Here is a 14,054-nt window from a genome sequence, read left to right as displayed (position 1 = left end):
ATACAGAAGATTATAAACAGCTAAGCATTCTATCATTTGCAGTTTCATTCCTGCTTTCCCTTTGCTTCTCCTTGTTTTAAACTTTAAACCCCCACCCCCACCCCCCCAAACCCACTAAGATAAAATAGATCTATTTGTAAATGCCTAGATTTTGGTAATTACTTTGCTTCATGTTTTAACTAGAGAGCCTCTGTGAAAAAGTAAATTACTATAGTTAAATAAAAAAGGGCAACAGAGCACATACAAAAGAATCAATTACCTGCAGAAGTTTTTAGCTGTTCTCCAAGAATAGTATTTAATCAGAGAACAGTTCTAGTAGCTGAGCAAAGCAGTTAAAAGACAACCAGTTTTAGTACCCAAAGTGATTATGTACTTAAATTGTAGAGGTTTTCTTAAGGAAAAAAAAAAGCACTTACATGAACGCAATATATGGACTATTATTCTAGTGCTTCAAGAAATTGGTTATATTACAGAGTAGCTTAACAGGAGCTTTAAATCTTTGAAATGGTTAAGAGGGTAAAATATAAACTTTGAGTACTATTTGAGTTCTTTCTGGAATGCCATCTTCCATCAGTTTGAAGTGTAATACAGAAACTCCAGTTACTTCACATTCTTTTAGATCAGTTATGTCAATGCACAAGTGCAGCTAGCTGTCACAAATCCCACACTTTGAGGGACCACCATTAAAATTTTGGTAAGTTTGATCACCTTTAAGTGCAAGTTGCTGTTGTGTATTCATTAGAGTCAGGGCAATCTCACAGAGGGCTGCCATGTTGCTGTTGCACAGTGAGAAGGTGGAAAGGAATGTATGTGGCTTTCCCTCTTCATTTTCCATTCCTAAAGTTTTGGTGGGTGATGTACATCCTGCTTAAAGTGGATGGCTAATAATTATGTTTGTTAAATATGATTCAAATATTTCAAGGGTAATACCATATTCATTTTCTACTATTTTGGGGGTGTTAACCTACATTTTGAGCACTACTTCAGTCTGAGGAGGTGATCTGCTAACCTGAACACAGGAGGCTCTTGGACATGCACACACATTGGACCAATGACTCATGAAATTACTGAAGTTGGGACTAGGAATTGTAGAATTTTAGAATGAAGGAGAACATACCTGTTTTGCATGAAATGCAACACTTAAAAGTAACTTTTACTGAAAAGAAAATCCCCAAATTTCTGAAAGTCAGTGGAAAAAATAATTTATTGCAACTTTTTTTGCACATTAACATGAAACATTTATACATATATATTTTGTGCTGATAAGATATACTAGATACAGACAATTTTTTTTTTTACACAAAAGTAATTGCACTGTCCTATTTTATAATGCAAATATTCAGAAAATATCAGATAAGAATGGATATTATTTGCACAAAAATGCACTGTACATTGAAGCTATGGAATGTCTATGTGTCTGAAACCTTGACCGCTTTCACCAACTGTATCAGCTGGTCAAATAAAAGATACTAGGTCTCCTTACAAGCCCTACATCCCTTAATTATGATGTGATGTCTAGAATATTACCAGATCCTTCCAAGGAATGAAATAAGATTATTTCTGAAATTAGAGAGACCAAAACAAAAGGCAACCATGACAACCATGTCCCAGCAGTATGCCTTTCAATTCTGGGGGCTCTATCAGAAAATAATCAAAGCATTACAGGTGGTCTAAAATTGTCCAGCAATCTATTATTAACAAGGCTACTTAATTTAGTTAATATAAAATCAATGAGAAATACATTGCAAGTGAACAGTGTTTCAGTAAAAATACATTGGCACATGCTTCAAATGGCAATATCAGACAAAAAACTGCCTCCTTTTAATATAGAAAATGTATACATAGTGTCTACAAAGGGAAAATGAAGGTTGACCTCAAAAGAGGCACCTTGTTCTGACCAGGAATTAACACAGTGCATCAAGTGTTATTCACAGGATGAATGTAAAGCATGATGATAGCAGAACTAAATCTGATAGACAACATTTATACAATAATTTTCATAATGATGCTTTATGTATTATTATTATTAAAAATATTAGGTTTTTTAGGTTCATCATTCTGCCCAACAATGGAAACACCTATCTTTCCAGAAATGTCACTGATTCACGCAACCATTATACTGCAGAAATGAAGATGAAGAGCACATATGTGAAGCACCAGACTGAAGTGGTTAGCTGTGGCAAGCATATTACAAAATGGTATTTGGTATTATCTAGTGGTAAGAAGGGCCACATGACTGACACACATGCAGACACATCTTAAAAAAAAAAAAAGCCCAAAATACATGCTCACTGCAGAGATATAACAGCACAAAACACTAAGACAAAAAAACCAAAAAACCAAAAACAAACAAACAAAAAAAACCAGCAAGAGACCCTGGAGGAAAATGGTGAATATGATTTCAGGATTGGGACAAAAGACAATGATATTGCACATGGCAATGGGAGATATGCAGTGAAGTACCAAGTAATATCCGTAACAACCTTAGTGCCTGACCCGCTATTTGGAGACAGTAACGCACCCTATTCAGTGTCCTCTTCCTCTTCCTTCAGCTCAGAAGGCATCTTGCTTTGTTTCCTTGAGTGCATGCAAGTAAAATTTGAAAAGTGAGGGAATTTCTTTGAAGCAACAACATGGTGGGTCAATGCAGTGACAAAATACATTTAAGAATATGCATCTATTATCAGTAAATAATAATAATAAAATAGATCATTGTTAGCACACACATTTCTTTTGTATGTTTTATGTAGAAATGTATCAACTCACACACATTTCTTGAAGAAGAGAATAAGCATCTAAAAAGATAACCAAGACTAAACCTCTGTGTAAAGCAAAGTGATTACTGTAAAGTGATCAAATGTAAAAAATTGGTTACCTGATTTTTGCTTTTGGATTACAACTATTATGTACAGCCTATGCAGTGCAATGTGAAAAGTATGTTCATGAGACTAAGAGAAACTACAAACAATTTAGAAAAATCTTAGAGTAAAGCTCAGTGCAACTTCTTGTGCGTGGACAGATGAAATTGTGCAGGGAGTGAAAAAGAATGAAGAATTCTCTAAAGGATTATCTTCTTTCAGCTTTCAAAATCACCTCAGACAAAATGATCATCAGTCTAATTACCAAATGAATGCATCCTAGTCTCCCAAACATGCTACAATATAAGGTAGGTAGCTGGGAGATGGGAGAAGTCCCTCCATGTATGAGAATTATATGTATATCCGAATTTAGGAATTAACAAAAACTAACAAAATAAATTACATCAAACAAATTACTGAGAGTCTGGTTTGAGACTTTGAGTGTGATTGAACTGTGATTTTTAAGTGCTCCTGAAAATCAGGCTGACAGTACTTTCTTCCATGTTTCTTTCTGCCTCTCTGTCCCCCTATATGAAGCAGGATTATTAAGTAGTAATACGACCAAGTACCTCTCAGGGCTGCAGTGAGGATTAACAAAACCAACAATTCTACAAGATCTCTAAAACAAAATTGCTATACTTAAAATACTAAACTATCTGAAACCTAATTTCATAATAAGCAGGTGTGAGGCTGGAGCAAGGAAAATACCCACTTGACTGAGTAAGCCTCTGAAGTTTTACATTTAAAATTACAATGTGCCCTTCTATAAATCATAGAACAATTTATAATGCAGAAAAAAGTCAAAGGTGTCTCATTGAAATATGGTTTAAATACAACTGTACGTTTGAAAGAATGGCAGCCCTGTGAAATCATAGTTAATCTTGCAGTTGATACAAAACAAAATTAGAAAGGACTATCAAAAATGGCACCCGGAATATTATTACAAATAACATATACTAAAATATAGAATTCAGCTGAGTTAAAGTACAGACTCTCCCCTGAAGTTTAATACTGTGGGATAATATTGCAGGTTACCATTAAAAAGTCAGAATTCATATACTTGGGGTACCAGTGGCAATAAATGCAGTCTACACTTTCTGAAGAGCCTACGTGGTTTAACAGGCTAAATTTAATTTTCAGAGGCATGTGAGAATTTAGATGCACAAATAATTTCTTGCGACTTAAAAGAATTATCAGGCATTAGTTGAGCCATGGTAACTAATGAATTATATTATTTTAGTCTAGTGTATTTTTAAAATAAAAATGAATTATCCTAAGTTTCTCTCTTTTTGTATGAATCCAGGATAAAATTCAAGCTATGCGAATTACTTTTACTCTTTCCTACCTGTTTGCAATAGGTGAAATGTATGCATCTGCTTAAATCATCTGGTACACAGTAACCAGATTACATGTCCAAGTTTGTAGTGCACTTTGAGTCTAAAATCTCATTGACTTCTGGTGAGATTTAGGTTACTAGGTGCCGAAACTTCTGAAACTGAGATATAAGCTCCTTAGCCCTTGAAAATACTTTACCCTATATGTCTTTTTGAGAAGAGGATTTAGGTTTGTATGTCATTTAGAAGACGTATTTTTCACCTTGTGTATTTCTAAACCAGGACCTCTATCATGCAACAATTTCTGAGCAAGCATATCCATTTGGGGATAACAAACCACACACATCAGGAGGGAACCTGGCTGCAAGTAGTTGCTGGAGTGTTGCCTAAATATTGGAAGGTACATTTATTCTCATTGCAAGAAAGCAAATGGTAACTTTTCAAGTGGTAATAACCAGACATGTCAGCTCAACAGAAACGGACATTATATTGCAAAATCTAGTACATTGGAGAAATCTGTAGGAAGAGAGAGACAAAAATATTTAAACACTTGTCATTCCCTCAAGGACTTTTTAAAATACAAAAAGTATTCTTTCAGGGACTGAACAAACTCCAGAAACAAATCATCAAGGACTTTAATCTGCTGTAAAGATAGTAAATGCATTAATGAAACAATGTTGTACAAAATGAACCATTTCTTCTAGTGAACATTTAGTTTTGCAAAGGCAAATGGATCTCAGTGGTTTAGATTAAACTTGTAGTATTTATGCCTTGTTTAAAAAAAAAAATTACACTTTGATTAGTCATACCTCTGTCTCTGTACTCTTTCTGGACAAAAACCAAACCTGCATTGGTTCTTTTTTACCCTTCATAGAAACTGGACCCCTGTACTCCAGGTGGAACTGAGGATCTGAATTTTCTGGTGCCATAAGACACCTGAAATTGAAAGAGAAAACATGTAAATGTATTTACTATGCATGCACGCACTGTATAAGATATTAAACATGCTACAGATGCGTATCATATGAAATAGAATGGCAGACTTCATTAAGAACTCATGTACTTAAATAAAGTGCCAAGGGGGTCCTGTCACTATCACCTCTAAAGACACTTTGACATTACACTGACAAAGTGGTTTCTTTTAAAATGTCAGCGTCAATAAGATACTGAATCACTCACCTATAAGTATACTCAGAGACATTGATCTTCCCCTTTTCTCCAGTAGTTTCTGTTCTGCTTGTTAGATTGACAGTATTTCCAAAGAGACAGTAACGTGGCATCCTTTGGCCTATGACACCTGTGACTACCTCACCAGTATGGATTCCTATTGTTATCTTTAGAGAGAAAAAAAAAGTTTGAATACTCAAAAATCAACATAACTAATTTTATGTTTCTGACAAAATACAGGTATTATGTAGCTTCTATCCACTAGTTTAATTAAAGTGCACCAGTCCTGCTTCTTCAAAGTCTTCATTTTGTAATTTTGTGTCATGTTTTGTTATGTAGTGTCGCAGCCCTTACTCTCACATGAAACAACAAACCTCATTTTTTTCCCTGACATGCATCATGCCATGCTGCTATCGCATACCCAGAAAGAAAAAAGTTGAAAGAGTGGCATGCTCTGTAGGTCTGTGTTTAGGTCTGAGCATCTGTGTAGGTCTGAGAGCTCAGAAGGTGCAGAAATGGATGGTATAGGCCAAGAAAAAGGCTGTTTCTCAGAGGAAAAGCATCACAGTATTTTGCCCGTGAAAGCTCAAGTACCCACACTCTGTATATGTCTAAGATGTAGGATAGGGGTTTTGAGAAACTCATTCTTACAGCACAACATTTACGGCAAAGCCCCAAATCAAACCTCACTTCTTTGTCCACTGACAAAGCGATATACACAGACTAGGTGTTAGGAGGAACAATGTCATTCATGTAAATAGAAATATGCATCATACACGTTACTTATTTTGCCCTCAGTGTCTTCTGAGGAAGACAGGTCAATGCAGCCTCTCCGATTCATCTTCATAAAATACCACAATGAGTCAACTTCCACTAATGTACATTGTTGCCACTAATCATTGCCATAAATTCCTATGGAACTGTACTTTTCTTTTTAACAAAGTATTTTCACATGCTGACTTGAGGATCTGAAGCATGATCAAAATGTCAAGGAGGGAATACTATTGTTCTGTTCACTGAGATGAAGGAGACCCAACTAATTGTATTTGATGTGCAGAGGGGATTTTTACAGAAGTAATTAGAAAACAAACATATGTGATGTGGACCAAGTTTAGTCCTTTAAAATGTTAGGCACAATAATTAGCTTCTAAAGGTCTGGGAGACTGCATGTGACTCTTCATATTATTTGTACAGATCCGTCTAAATCTAGCAATAACAAAGCTTGCACAGACTGGGACTTTAGCATTATCATATTTCAAAGCACTATCATTATATCAAAGAATGAGTTCTTCATTCAAGCTCACACATTTACTAACCTGTACAGGTTCACCATCTACTTGAACTTGGCCTGCTATTTCCATCATATCCAATGCCAGGTGGCAGATAGATCGTGCATGATGAATGCAAGGCTCTGGTAGACCACTCACTGTCATATACTTGTCCCCAACTGTTTCCACCTATCAAGACATACATTTTTTCAACTACTTTACTATCTTGTGCTTCAGAGTGCTAGAATGGATGTACTGCTACCTTCAAGACTGCCTGTCCTTTCAAATAGTTTCCCTTCACTTTCATTCAGATCGTCCTAATTCCCCCATCCCTGCTCATTACTGAAAAAAAATTTATTGTATGCCAAGAATGTAACAAACACTAAGATTACCTGAACTCTTTTGGGGTTTTTCAGTTTCTGTGGATACTGAGCTCTATTTTTGTCTTGTTGACTCACATCCTTAATTCACTTGGTTCAGGACATAAAATTGATTCCTGCTAAAAGCTAGGAATCAATTTTACACACAAACACACATGCATATACATGTACATATATACGGGATATAGTTTCAGCTTTGCTATCAGGCATATCTGCAACTACACTTCATTCCTAGTGAAGGAATGAAATTCACATTGGAATAACTGACTAATAACTTACAATTTACAACCAAGAGAGCCAGGTATATGGCTGAGAAACCTAAAGCACAAGGTGAGGAGAACTACAAAAAGCTTCCATAAGAGTTCAAAATCTGCTAAATGTGGATACAGACTTATGTATCCATCTAATGGGTACCTGTGCAGAGTCCTGGCTGAGAACTAAACCCTTTATGTTCCCTCACACATTTAGAAATAAACAACATAGTCTTCCTTAGATATTTAGTATCAGGTAACATAATTCAAACATTTCCTTTCTCATAGCACAGTACAGCATAAAAAAAGTTAAGAACAGAGCTTTCAAGGTGTCAATAATCATAGGATTTGTGATTAAAAAGTTTGTAATTCCTGGCTCTGAAAATGTACCCAAGTTACACACCACATTTGATAGCAAGGATTTTACAAATTTAGAATATCTTTATTCTTAAAAAGAAAACCACTGATCGACATGTTGGTAAAACAAGCAATTAATGTGGGTTTTTGTCAAAGACTGAGAATATAGCAAGTATTTTTGTTTTTTAAAAAGCATGAAGCTCAAAGGATGAAATAGAGTGACATGATAGTAAATTATTGAAAAGTCACAGATTAAATTATTAAAAAAAAATCTTTTGTTTACCTTATAAACAAATGGATTCCTTCGTGAATCGGTCAGAATATCAAATCTTGTGTAAAGATCATTTAAAAGATTAACAATCTTCATTGCTCCCTCTCCAGAGGCATGTTTACTACAGAAGGTATTAAATCCAACAATGCCGCTAAAGAGAATGGTCACATTGTCATATCGCTTAGCTGGAACAGGGCGCTTGTGCCTCAGCTCATTTGCCACCGATGGTGGTAGAACAGAGTACAGTAATCTAGATATTTAAGAAAAGAAGGGGATAAGCAAAACAGCACATGGAGAAAGGTCTTTATATAAATACTTTCAAATATTAAGTTAGTAATTCCCATAGGGTTTATAGCATACTAGCATCATTAAAGAGTGATATAAAAGAGTTTCTACTAAAGTATTTGGTATTTGGGAAACAAGACCTGAGCTACATCAGTATGCCTAAAGCCATGACATTTCAAACACATTAATATGTCTAACTTACCAACTAAAACCCCTATGTTATTAATTCTTCTGACACAATCTGTTAATAGTGCCTTGGATTATTTTTGCTTAAGCATTTCTGCCACATCCTCGACTAACATATTCTGGTTTTGCTCACAGAACCATAAAAGCTGCATAGAAGAACCTGAAGAGATCACACAGTTCTCCACCTGTGACCCACTCCTGAATTGCTAAACATTTCCTCTTCTGTTGAGAATGTTCTTAGGGTTTAATGCATTTTTTCCAATTCAATTAATAGTCCATATGGCACATTAACACTTGCAAATAAAATCCAAACCACACACACAGAGGTGCACCCTACTCTAATGTGGATTCTGTCAATTCTTTATCTACAGTCATATAGTACATTTTCCCTTCTTACACAGCTGAGTAGGCAAGCTGAAGATCTCTGAATGCTTCAGAAGTCCTGAGCATCATGTGGGTAGCCTCCTGCACAAGCTCTCATTAGTTGCATTTTCTTTTTCTGGCAAGTTCACTACTGCGTGAGTTATAATTACTGAATACTTTTGGCACATGGTATAGTAACTGACACTGTCTTTTCCAGTGGCTGCCAAACAGGTTAGAATTCCTGAAGATAAAATGGCTCTACAGAGCAAGTCAACAGGAATGAATAGAAAAAAAAAATACTTTTAGGCTTCTTTGCTTTCCAACTCCCTCATCCATTCCTTTGAAGTCTTATTACAATAGTTTTCATTACTCCACTAAAGATTAAAAAAGAAACCCAACTGTAAATAGATTTCATAGCAAACAAATGTTAATTTTACTACTAAACAAACATAAGTCACAAGAAATCTTGCTATTACAAAGACAGGAACTATATTTTATACATGAAAGTTGACCATCAAAATCCATGCTGGTTATCACAAATGTTTATTTAACATGCTTGCCAATAGTCCTTGTTCTGAGCTCTATATATAGATAACTATTTAACAATAATAATGTATATGCATTATGACCGAAATCTGTCTTTACAGAGAACTATAAAATCCATTTTTACAGGGAGCTATAAAATCAAATTCACAGCATTGGTCTATGGCAAAACTTATACTATTTTTGAGGGTTATAAGACAGTAAACTCTGATTATTCTTTCTGCCATTTTTGCAATTTTTTTTATAATTAATTTTTCATAAAATTACATGCTGTTTTTTCATCAGTTCACTTCCTATTGGCCTGCTCCATTCAGTCTCTCTTTGGGAGCTGAAGGGCCCAGTCCAAATTATAAAAGAATTTCTGAAGCATCACCACATGTATGTTGGTCCTGGCTACTGGCCTTCAAAACAGTGTTTTTCTGTTTTGTTAACCTGTGATCATGATGGTCAAGAAAGACAGTAAGTGGTCTGTAGGTGGTTTACAGAACTCTGTCAAATAGTAACATTTGCACAATCATCAAATTCATCTGGGTACAGAGATGGCATGTAAGCATAAAGTTTGAAAAACTACTGTTTTAGGTCATTTGCAGAAAAAAAGAATTGCCAGTTCACTTCCCTTCATAGTTATCTTTATCAAGGAAGGAGTCACCAAAACACCTGTGTATGTAACAGACTGCAGATGACATTTGACAATCTAGCTTAAAAACAACACTATAAGGACTGAAAGAAGTGTTCTTTCTTGACTCCAAATTTATTGGCCCTGAATCTCTCTTAGTTTTTCCAGAACTTTTTCTTTTTTTTTTTTTTTTGAGGAACTTAGCTATAAATAATTCAAATAATTGGTTCTTACGTGTCTGTCTTTTTCTTCTCATCTTCCAGTGCCCGTAGTGTGTGTTGCAGTCTGTCAGTGAGGATCTCAAGCTCTTGAGTCAGCTTATATTCCTCTCTGAACTGCTCTCCCAAAAGAACCAGATCACGGGTAGCATCATGCAATGGAATATCACTCAGATATAAACCTCTTCTGGTTAAGTCATCCAAGTTCATCACGCTGTAATATGGAGCAATTTATTACAATAAGTACAGAACCTGAGTGCAACTGAACTTACCTAAGGAACATTTAAAACTCAGATCAACAGCAGAGGCTGGGCCTAACTGTGAAAAGATTATGCTTTAATCATCAGATATGCTGTACAACAAATTGAAATACAAAATATCTTATTTGTGTTCACCTGTGCCAATACATGGCTCTTGATTTTTGCATTTGAATAGAGAATTCTCACTGAGGAGTTTTATGAACACGTGAAACACACATTCCTCAGTACCCAAATGAAAGCAAGATGATGTTAAGGTACTCTCTCCCATTACTTTCTCCACTCTCTCTCTCCCTTTTTTACATCGGAGATTAACATATTGAAACTGTGATATCTGGTATGTTAGTTCAACAAGCTGTTAGTTAAAGAAGCCCTCCATTCAATCCCCCATTCCAACCCCTTCTTTATAAGCATCTTTACACTATTACACTGAAACTACTGCAAAAATATATAATAGAAAACTGAATTAGAGTGATAACTCTTAGCATCATCAGATTAAGAAACAAAAGGCAAAACTTGTTAAAAGTCACTGAGTCATGAGGAATTCTCATTCTTAAAAACTGAGCCAGAGCATCTCAATGTTTATATTGAATTATTTAATAATTAGTCAAGTTCTAATATTTAAATATCCCTCCTGCTTTTAGTATAAAACCAAAGTCACTGGGATCAATGTTTGAGCCAATTAATCTCTGCAGCCCTACCCTCATAAGTGTTCTTAACTGCACTAATGTGTAATTACATTAGTGGCTGCAGAACTGAAGGCAGTATTACAGAACTCTTATAGCTTAAAGTACCTGGGCGAACAAAGAAAAAGAATGCTGTCTGCTTCTGGCAAGTATATCATTTGACCTTTCAGGCGTAAGCAGCTGATTTCTGTGCCAGTCAGTTCATCTTCACACTCTAGCTTTTCTACATCCAACAGCCCTTCCTGGTGATGAAAAAGTCACAATCACTATATAAGGCTAATGGTATGTGTATTACTTATCAGGCTGTGTATGCAAATGCCTTCATTATGAAGGCAGTCAGAATGCTGGAACAGAGCTGCAAAGCACAGCCTACATTAAAAAGCAATTAATTTATCATTTGACCACTTTACCTTTATTTTATTGTGACTTGCTACCTCAGGCAGCATCCTATCTTTCTTTACCTTCATGTTCACTGTTTCTTGTTTTCTTCTGTGTGATTTCATCCCACTAGTTTGACAATAGGGTTGCCTATTGTCATGTACAGTTTTCTATAAATAAAGAGATGCCTTTACATGGTAGGTACTATTCTACATGCTGCACTGGTTTATACTCCTCCTCTCTTGTCCTCTCTAGAGGAAAGGGCACAGAAATGTGTATGAATGTACAGGCCCAAACAATGATACATCTCATATTTGTCTCCTGTATTGTAATGAAGAATAAGAAAGTGCAATTACTCTTCTATGCTTACTTCGGTACAATGCCATCCATATAAGAGGGTGGCCCTTTACGGAGACGATATGTGAAGTACATGCACTTCTCCATTCCTATAAAGCGTACCACTTCACTGCTACACATGAATTCACATCCCTTACTTTTTTGGGCTCAAGACTCAAAAGGGACTGAGCTTACAACTGTGTAAAGTATCTTCTCTGAAGAGTTCCGAGTTTTCAGCACTTATTCTTATGTCTCCAAAGCATAGTTACTTAAAGAAAAGCCAAGTGAATATTCTCTAGTTACCTTGGTCCTCAGTACAAAGACAGTATTGATATGCGAGAGGATCCCATGGAAACTAATATCAATATGAGGCCGAACCAAGGAGAAAACTGACAACAGACTGCAATTTCCCGGCTGCAGCTAAAATGTAAACAACAATGAAACAGGAAACAAAGGACTTTTTTCATATATAATAAAAATACACATGGAGTACTTATATTCAATTTGCTTAGATGACAATACCAAATAGAAGAGAACATATACTTTATACATTTATCCATTAAAACACAAGGTTTTTAAATTAAAGTTTTCACATCAGAAGTATATTGACTTCAAAGTACAATTCTAATCTGCAATATGACATAAAATTGCATTGGACTGTTTCACATTGGTTATCTGTCAAACTGTTCCCGCTTTACAGTAAAAAGAATAAAAATGTCTTTTAGTGTTTTCTTCTTAAATGTCCTTCTCAAACTCCCCTTTCAATAACAAGCCATGTTCTCTTATGCATCATCTCTGCTAATAAGGATTTTATGGCCATTATTGAAAGCTAATAGTTATAGCTGTTCAGTGAATGCCATTGGGAAAAGTCTTGAAGAGCTACTTACAAAGCTCTTCTTTCAAATCCTTCTGCAAAACCCAGAGAGAAAATGCATAGGGAAAAATGTAAATAAAATAAAATTACATTTTAAAATATGTCAGTGATTCAGATGCAACATGGTATGTTCAATATTAGCCTACATAATTGTAAAGATCATTTCATGTTTTCACCATCCTACTTCTGTTTCTCTTATATTACTGCTTTTACCTGTTGCTTATTTTTAGAAACACTCTGCCAGTTCCTTCGACAAGAACTGAGGTATCCTATTAACATACAGAATTATGACACTAAGTGGACCTCTGAGTGGACCTTCTACTGTAAAAAAAACAGAGGAAATTGCACTAACACTCAGTCAGAAACACGGACATGTATCACAATCAGAATTTGGCTCATCTTAGCTAATACTGATATTTTTGATGCACAAGCAAAAAGAGTATACAGCTTCTTCTGTTATGCTGCATCTGACAGTTCTGCAATGCTAAAAAGCCTTCAAATATTTGTTATTGCCAATTTATATATATAGACTAAGTACCTGCTGCTACAGTATACAAGTAGTACGTGCAAGACCATTTCCTGACCCCTGGGCCAAGTTACAGAATGTCTCTTGTCCACACTAGAGAGTTACCTGCCACTTTTATAGCACATATATCTTGGAGTGGGCTAGCGGCAAGTCCAAAAAGACTCAAGTATCAAGCTAACACCTCAGTTGTGTGGGTAATCAGGTATTCTCTGCTCAAGCTTATTCCTTGGTCTCTTTTACATCACATTATGGATGTACTCATAGGGAAAACAGCTGATGTAGAAAAGGGCTAGTTTTCACAGTCCTTTTTCAAACAAGAGCAGCACTATATAGCAAATGTTGTTTAGACAGAAAATTCTAAAACTATTTTATTAATCTTCAAAATAAATCTGTTCACCACCTAGCATAAGGACTCTTTAGGACTATTCATGTATGAGAATCATCTAACCTGTGGAAGGACTCTGTATATAGCATTACCACACTGCGTGACCACCAGATCTCTGTCAAATATTATGTGGAAAGGAAAAGCCTTGCAGAAAGTATAGGGACTGATGCGAGATTCTTGGGTACCATTTTCTTCAAATCTGTCAAGGTCTTCATAGTAGTCCTCCTCTTTAGACTCTTTCTCTTCAATTAAAAATTGAATGTGGTCACACTCCTCATTTCTCTGTTGAATAACCTAGAAAAACAAGGGAAAAGATCAAAGACTGCAATCTCTGTTACTCAGTAATAATTGGAATGTTATTATGAAGACAGGAATACATTAGAGCACAAAGACAAATTAAAAAAATGACATTTGCATCTTATAAAAGTCTGTACTCTAACAAGTATTTCTGATTTTAAAACATCTTTATAATTCCAGGGGAATAATTATACCTTTGCTTAGCCACAGTTGCTCTT

The 14,054-nt window shown here is 35.5% G+C and overlaps 1 protein-coding gene across 2 annotated transcripts in view; it reads right to left on the bottom strand.

Annotated features, from left to right (window-relative positions):
• Window positions 1-1,186: 1,186 nt before the first annotated feature.
• The window catches only part of GUCY1B1 (guanylate cyclase 1 soluble subunit beta 1), a 48,887-nt gene continuing 36,019 nt past the window's right edge, over window positions 1,187-14,054 (bottom strand). For both annotated transcript variants that reach the window (XM_067297843.1, XM_067297842.1), the window contains 9 exons: window positions 13,603-13,833; window positions 12,058-12,174; window positions 11,149-11,282; window positions 10,114-10,311; window positions 7,899-8,136; window positions 6,676-6,816; window positions 5,372-5,526; window positions 5,002-5,128; window positions 1,187-2,577 (listed from right to left, as the gene is read on the bottom strand). In XM_067297843.1, the coding sequence (XP_067153944.1) occupies window positions 2,554-2,577; window positions 5,002-5,128; window positions 5,372-5,526; window positions 6,676-6,816; window positions 7,899-8,136; window positions 10,114-10,311; window positions 11,149-11,282; window positions 12,058-12,174; window positions 13,603-13,833 (1,365 nt within the window). In that variant the 3' untranslated portion in view covers window positions 1,187-2,553. The remainder of the gene's footprint in view (window positions 2,578-5,001; window positions 5,129-5,371; window positions 5,527-6,675; window positions 6,817-7,898; window positions 8,137-10,113; window positions 10,312-11,148; window positions 11,283-12,057; window positions 12,175-13,602; window positions 13,834-14,054) is intronic.

Source organism: Apteryx mantelli, chromosome 5 (genome assembly GCF_036417845.1).
Source record: "Apteryx mantelli isolate bAptMan1 chromosome 5, bAptMan1.hap1, whole genome shotgun sequence".
Lineage (NCBI taxonomy): Eukaryota > Metazoa > Chordata > Aves > Apterygiformes > Apterygidae > Apteryx > Apteryx mantelli.
This window is presented reverse-complemented; position numbering and strand designations above follow the sequence as displayed.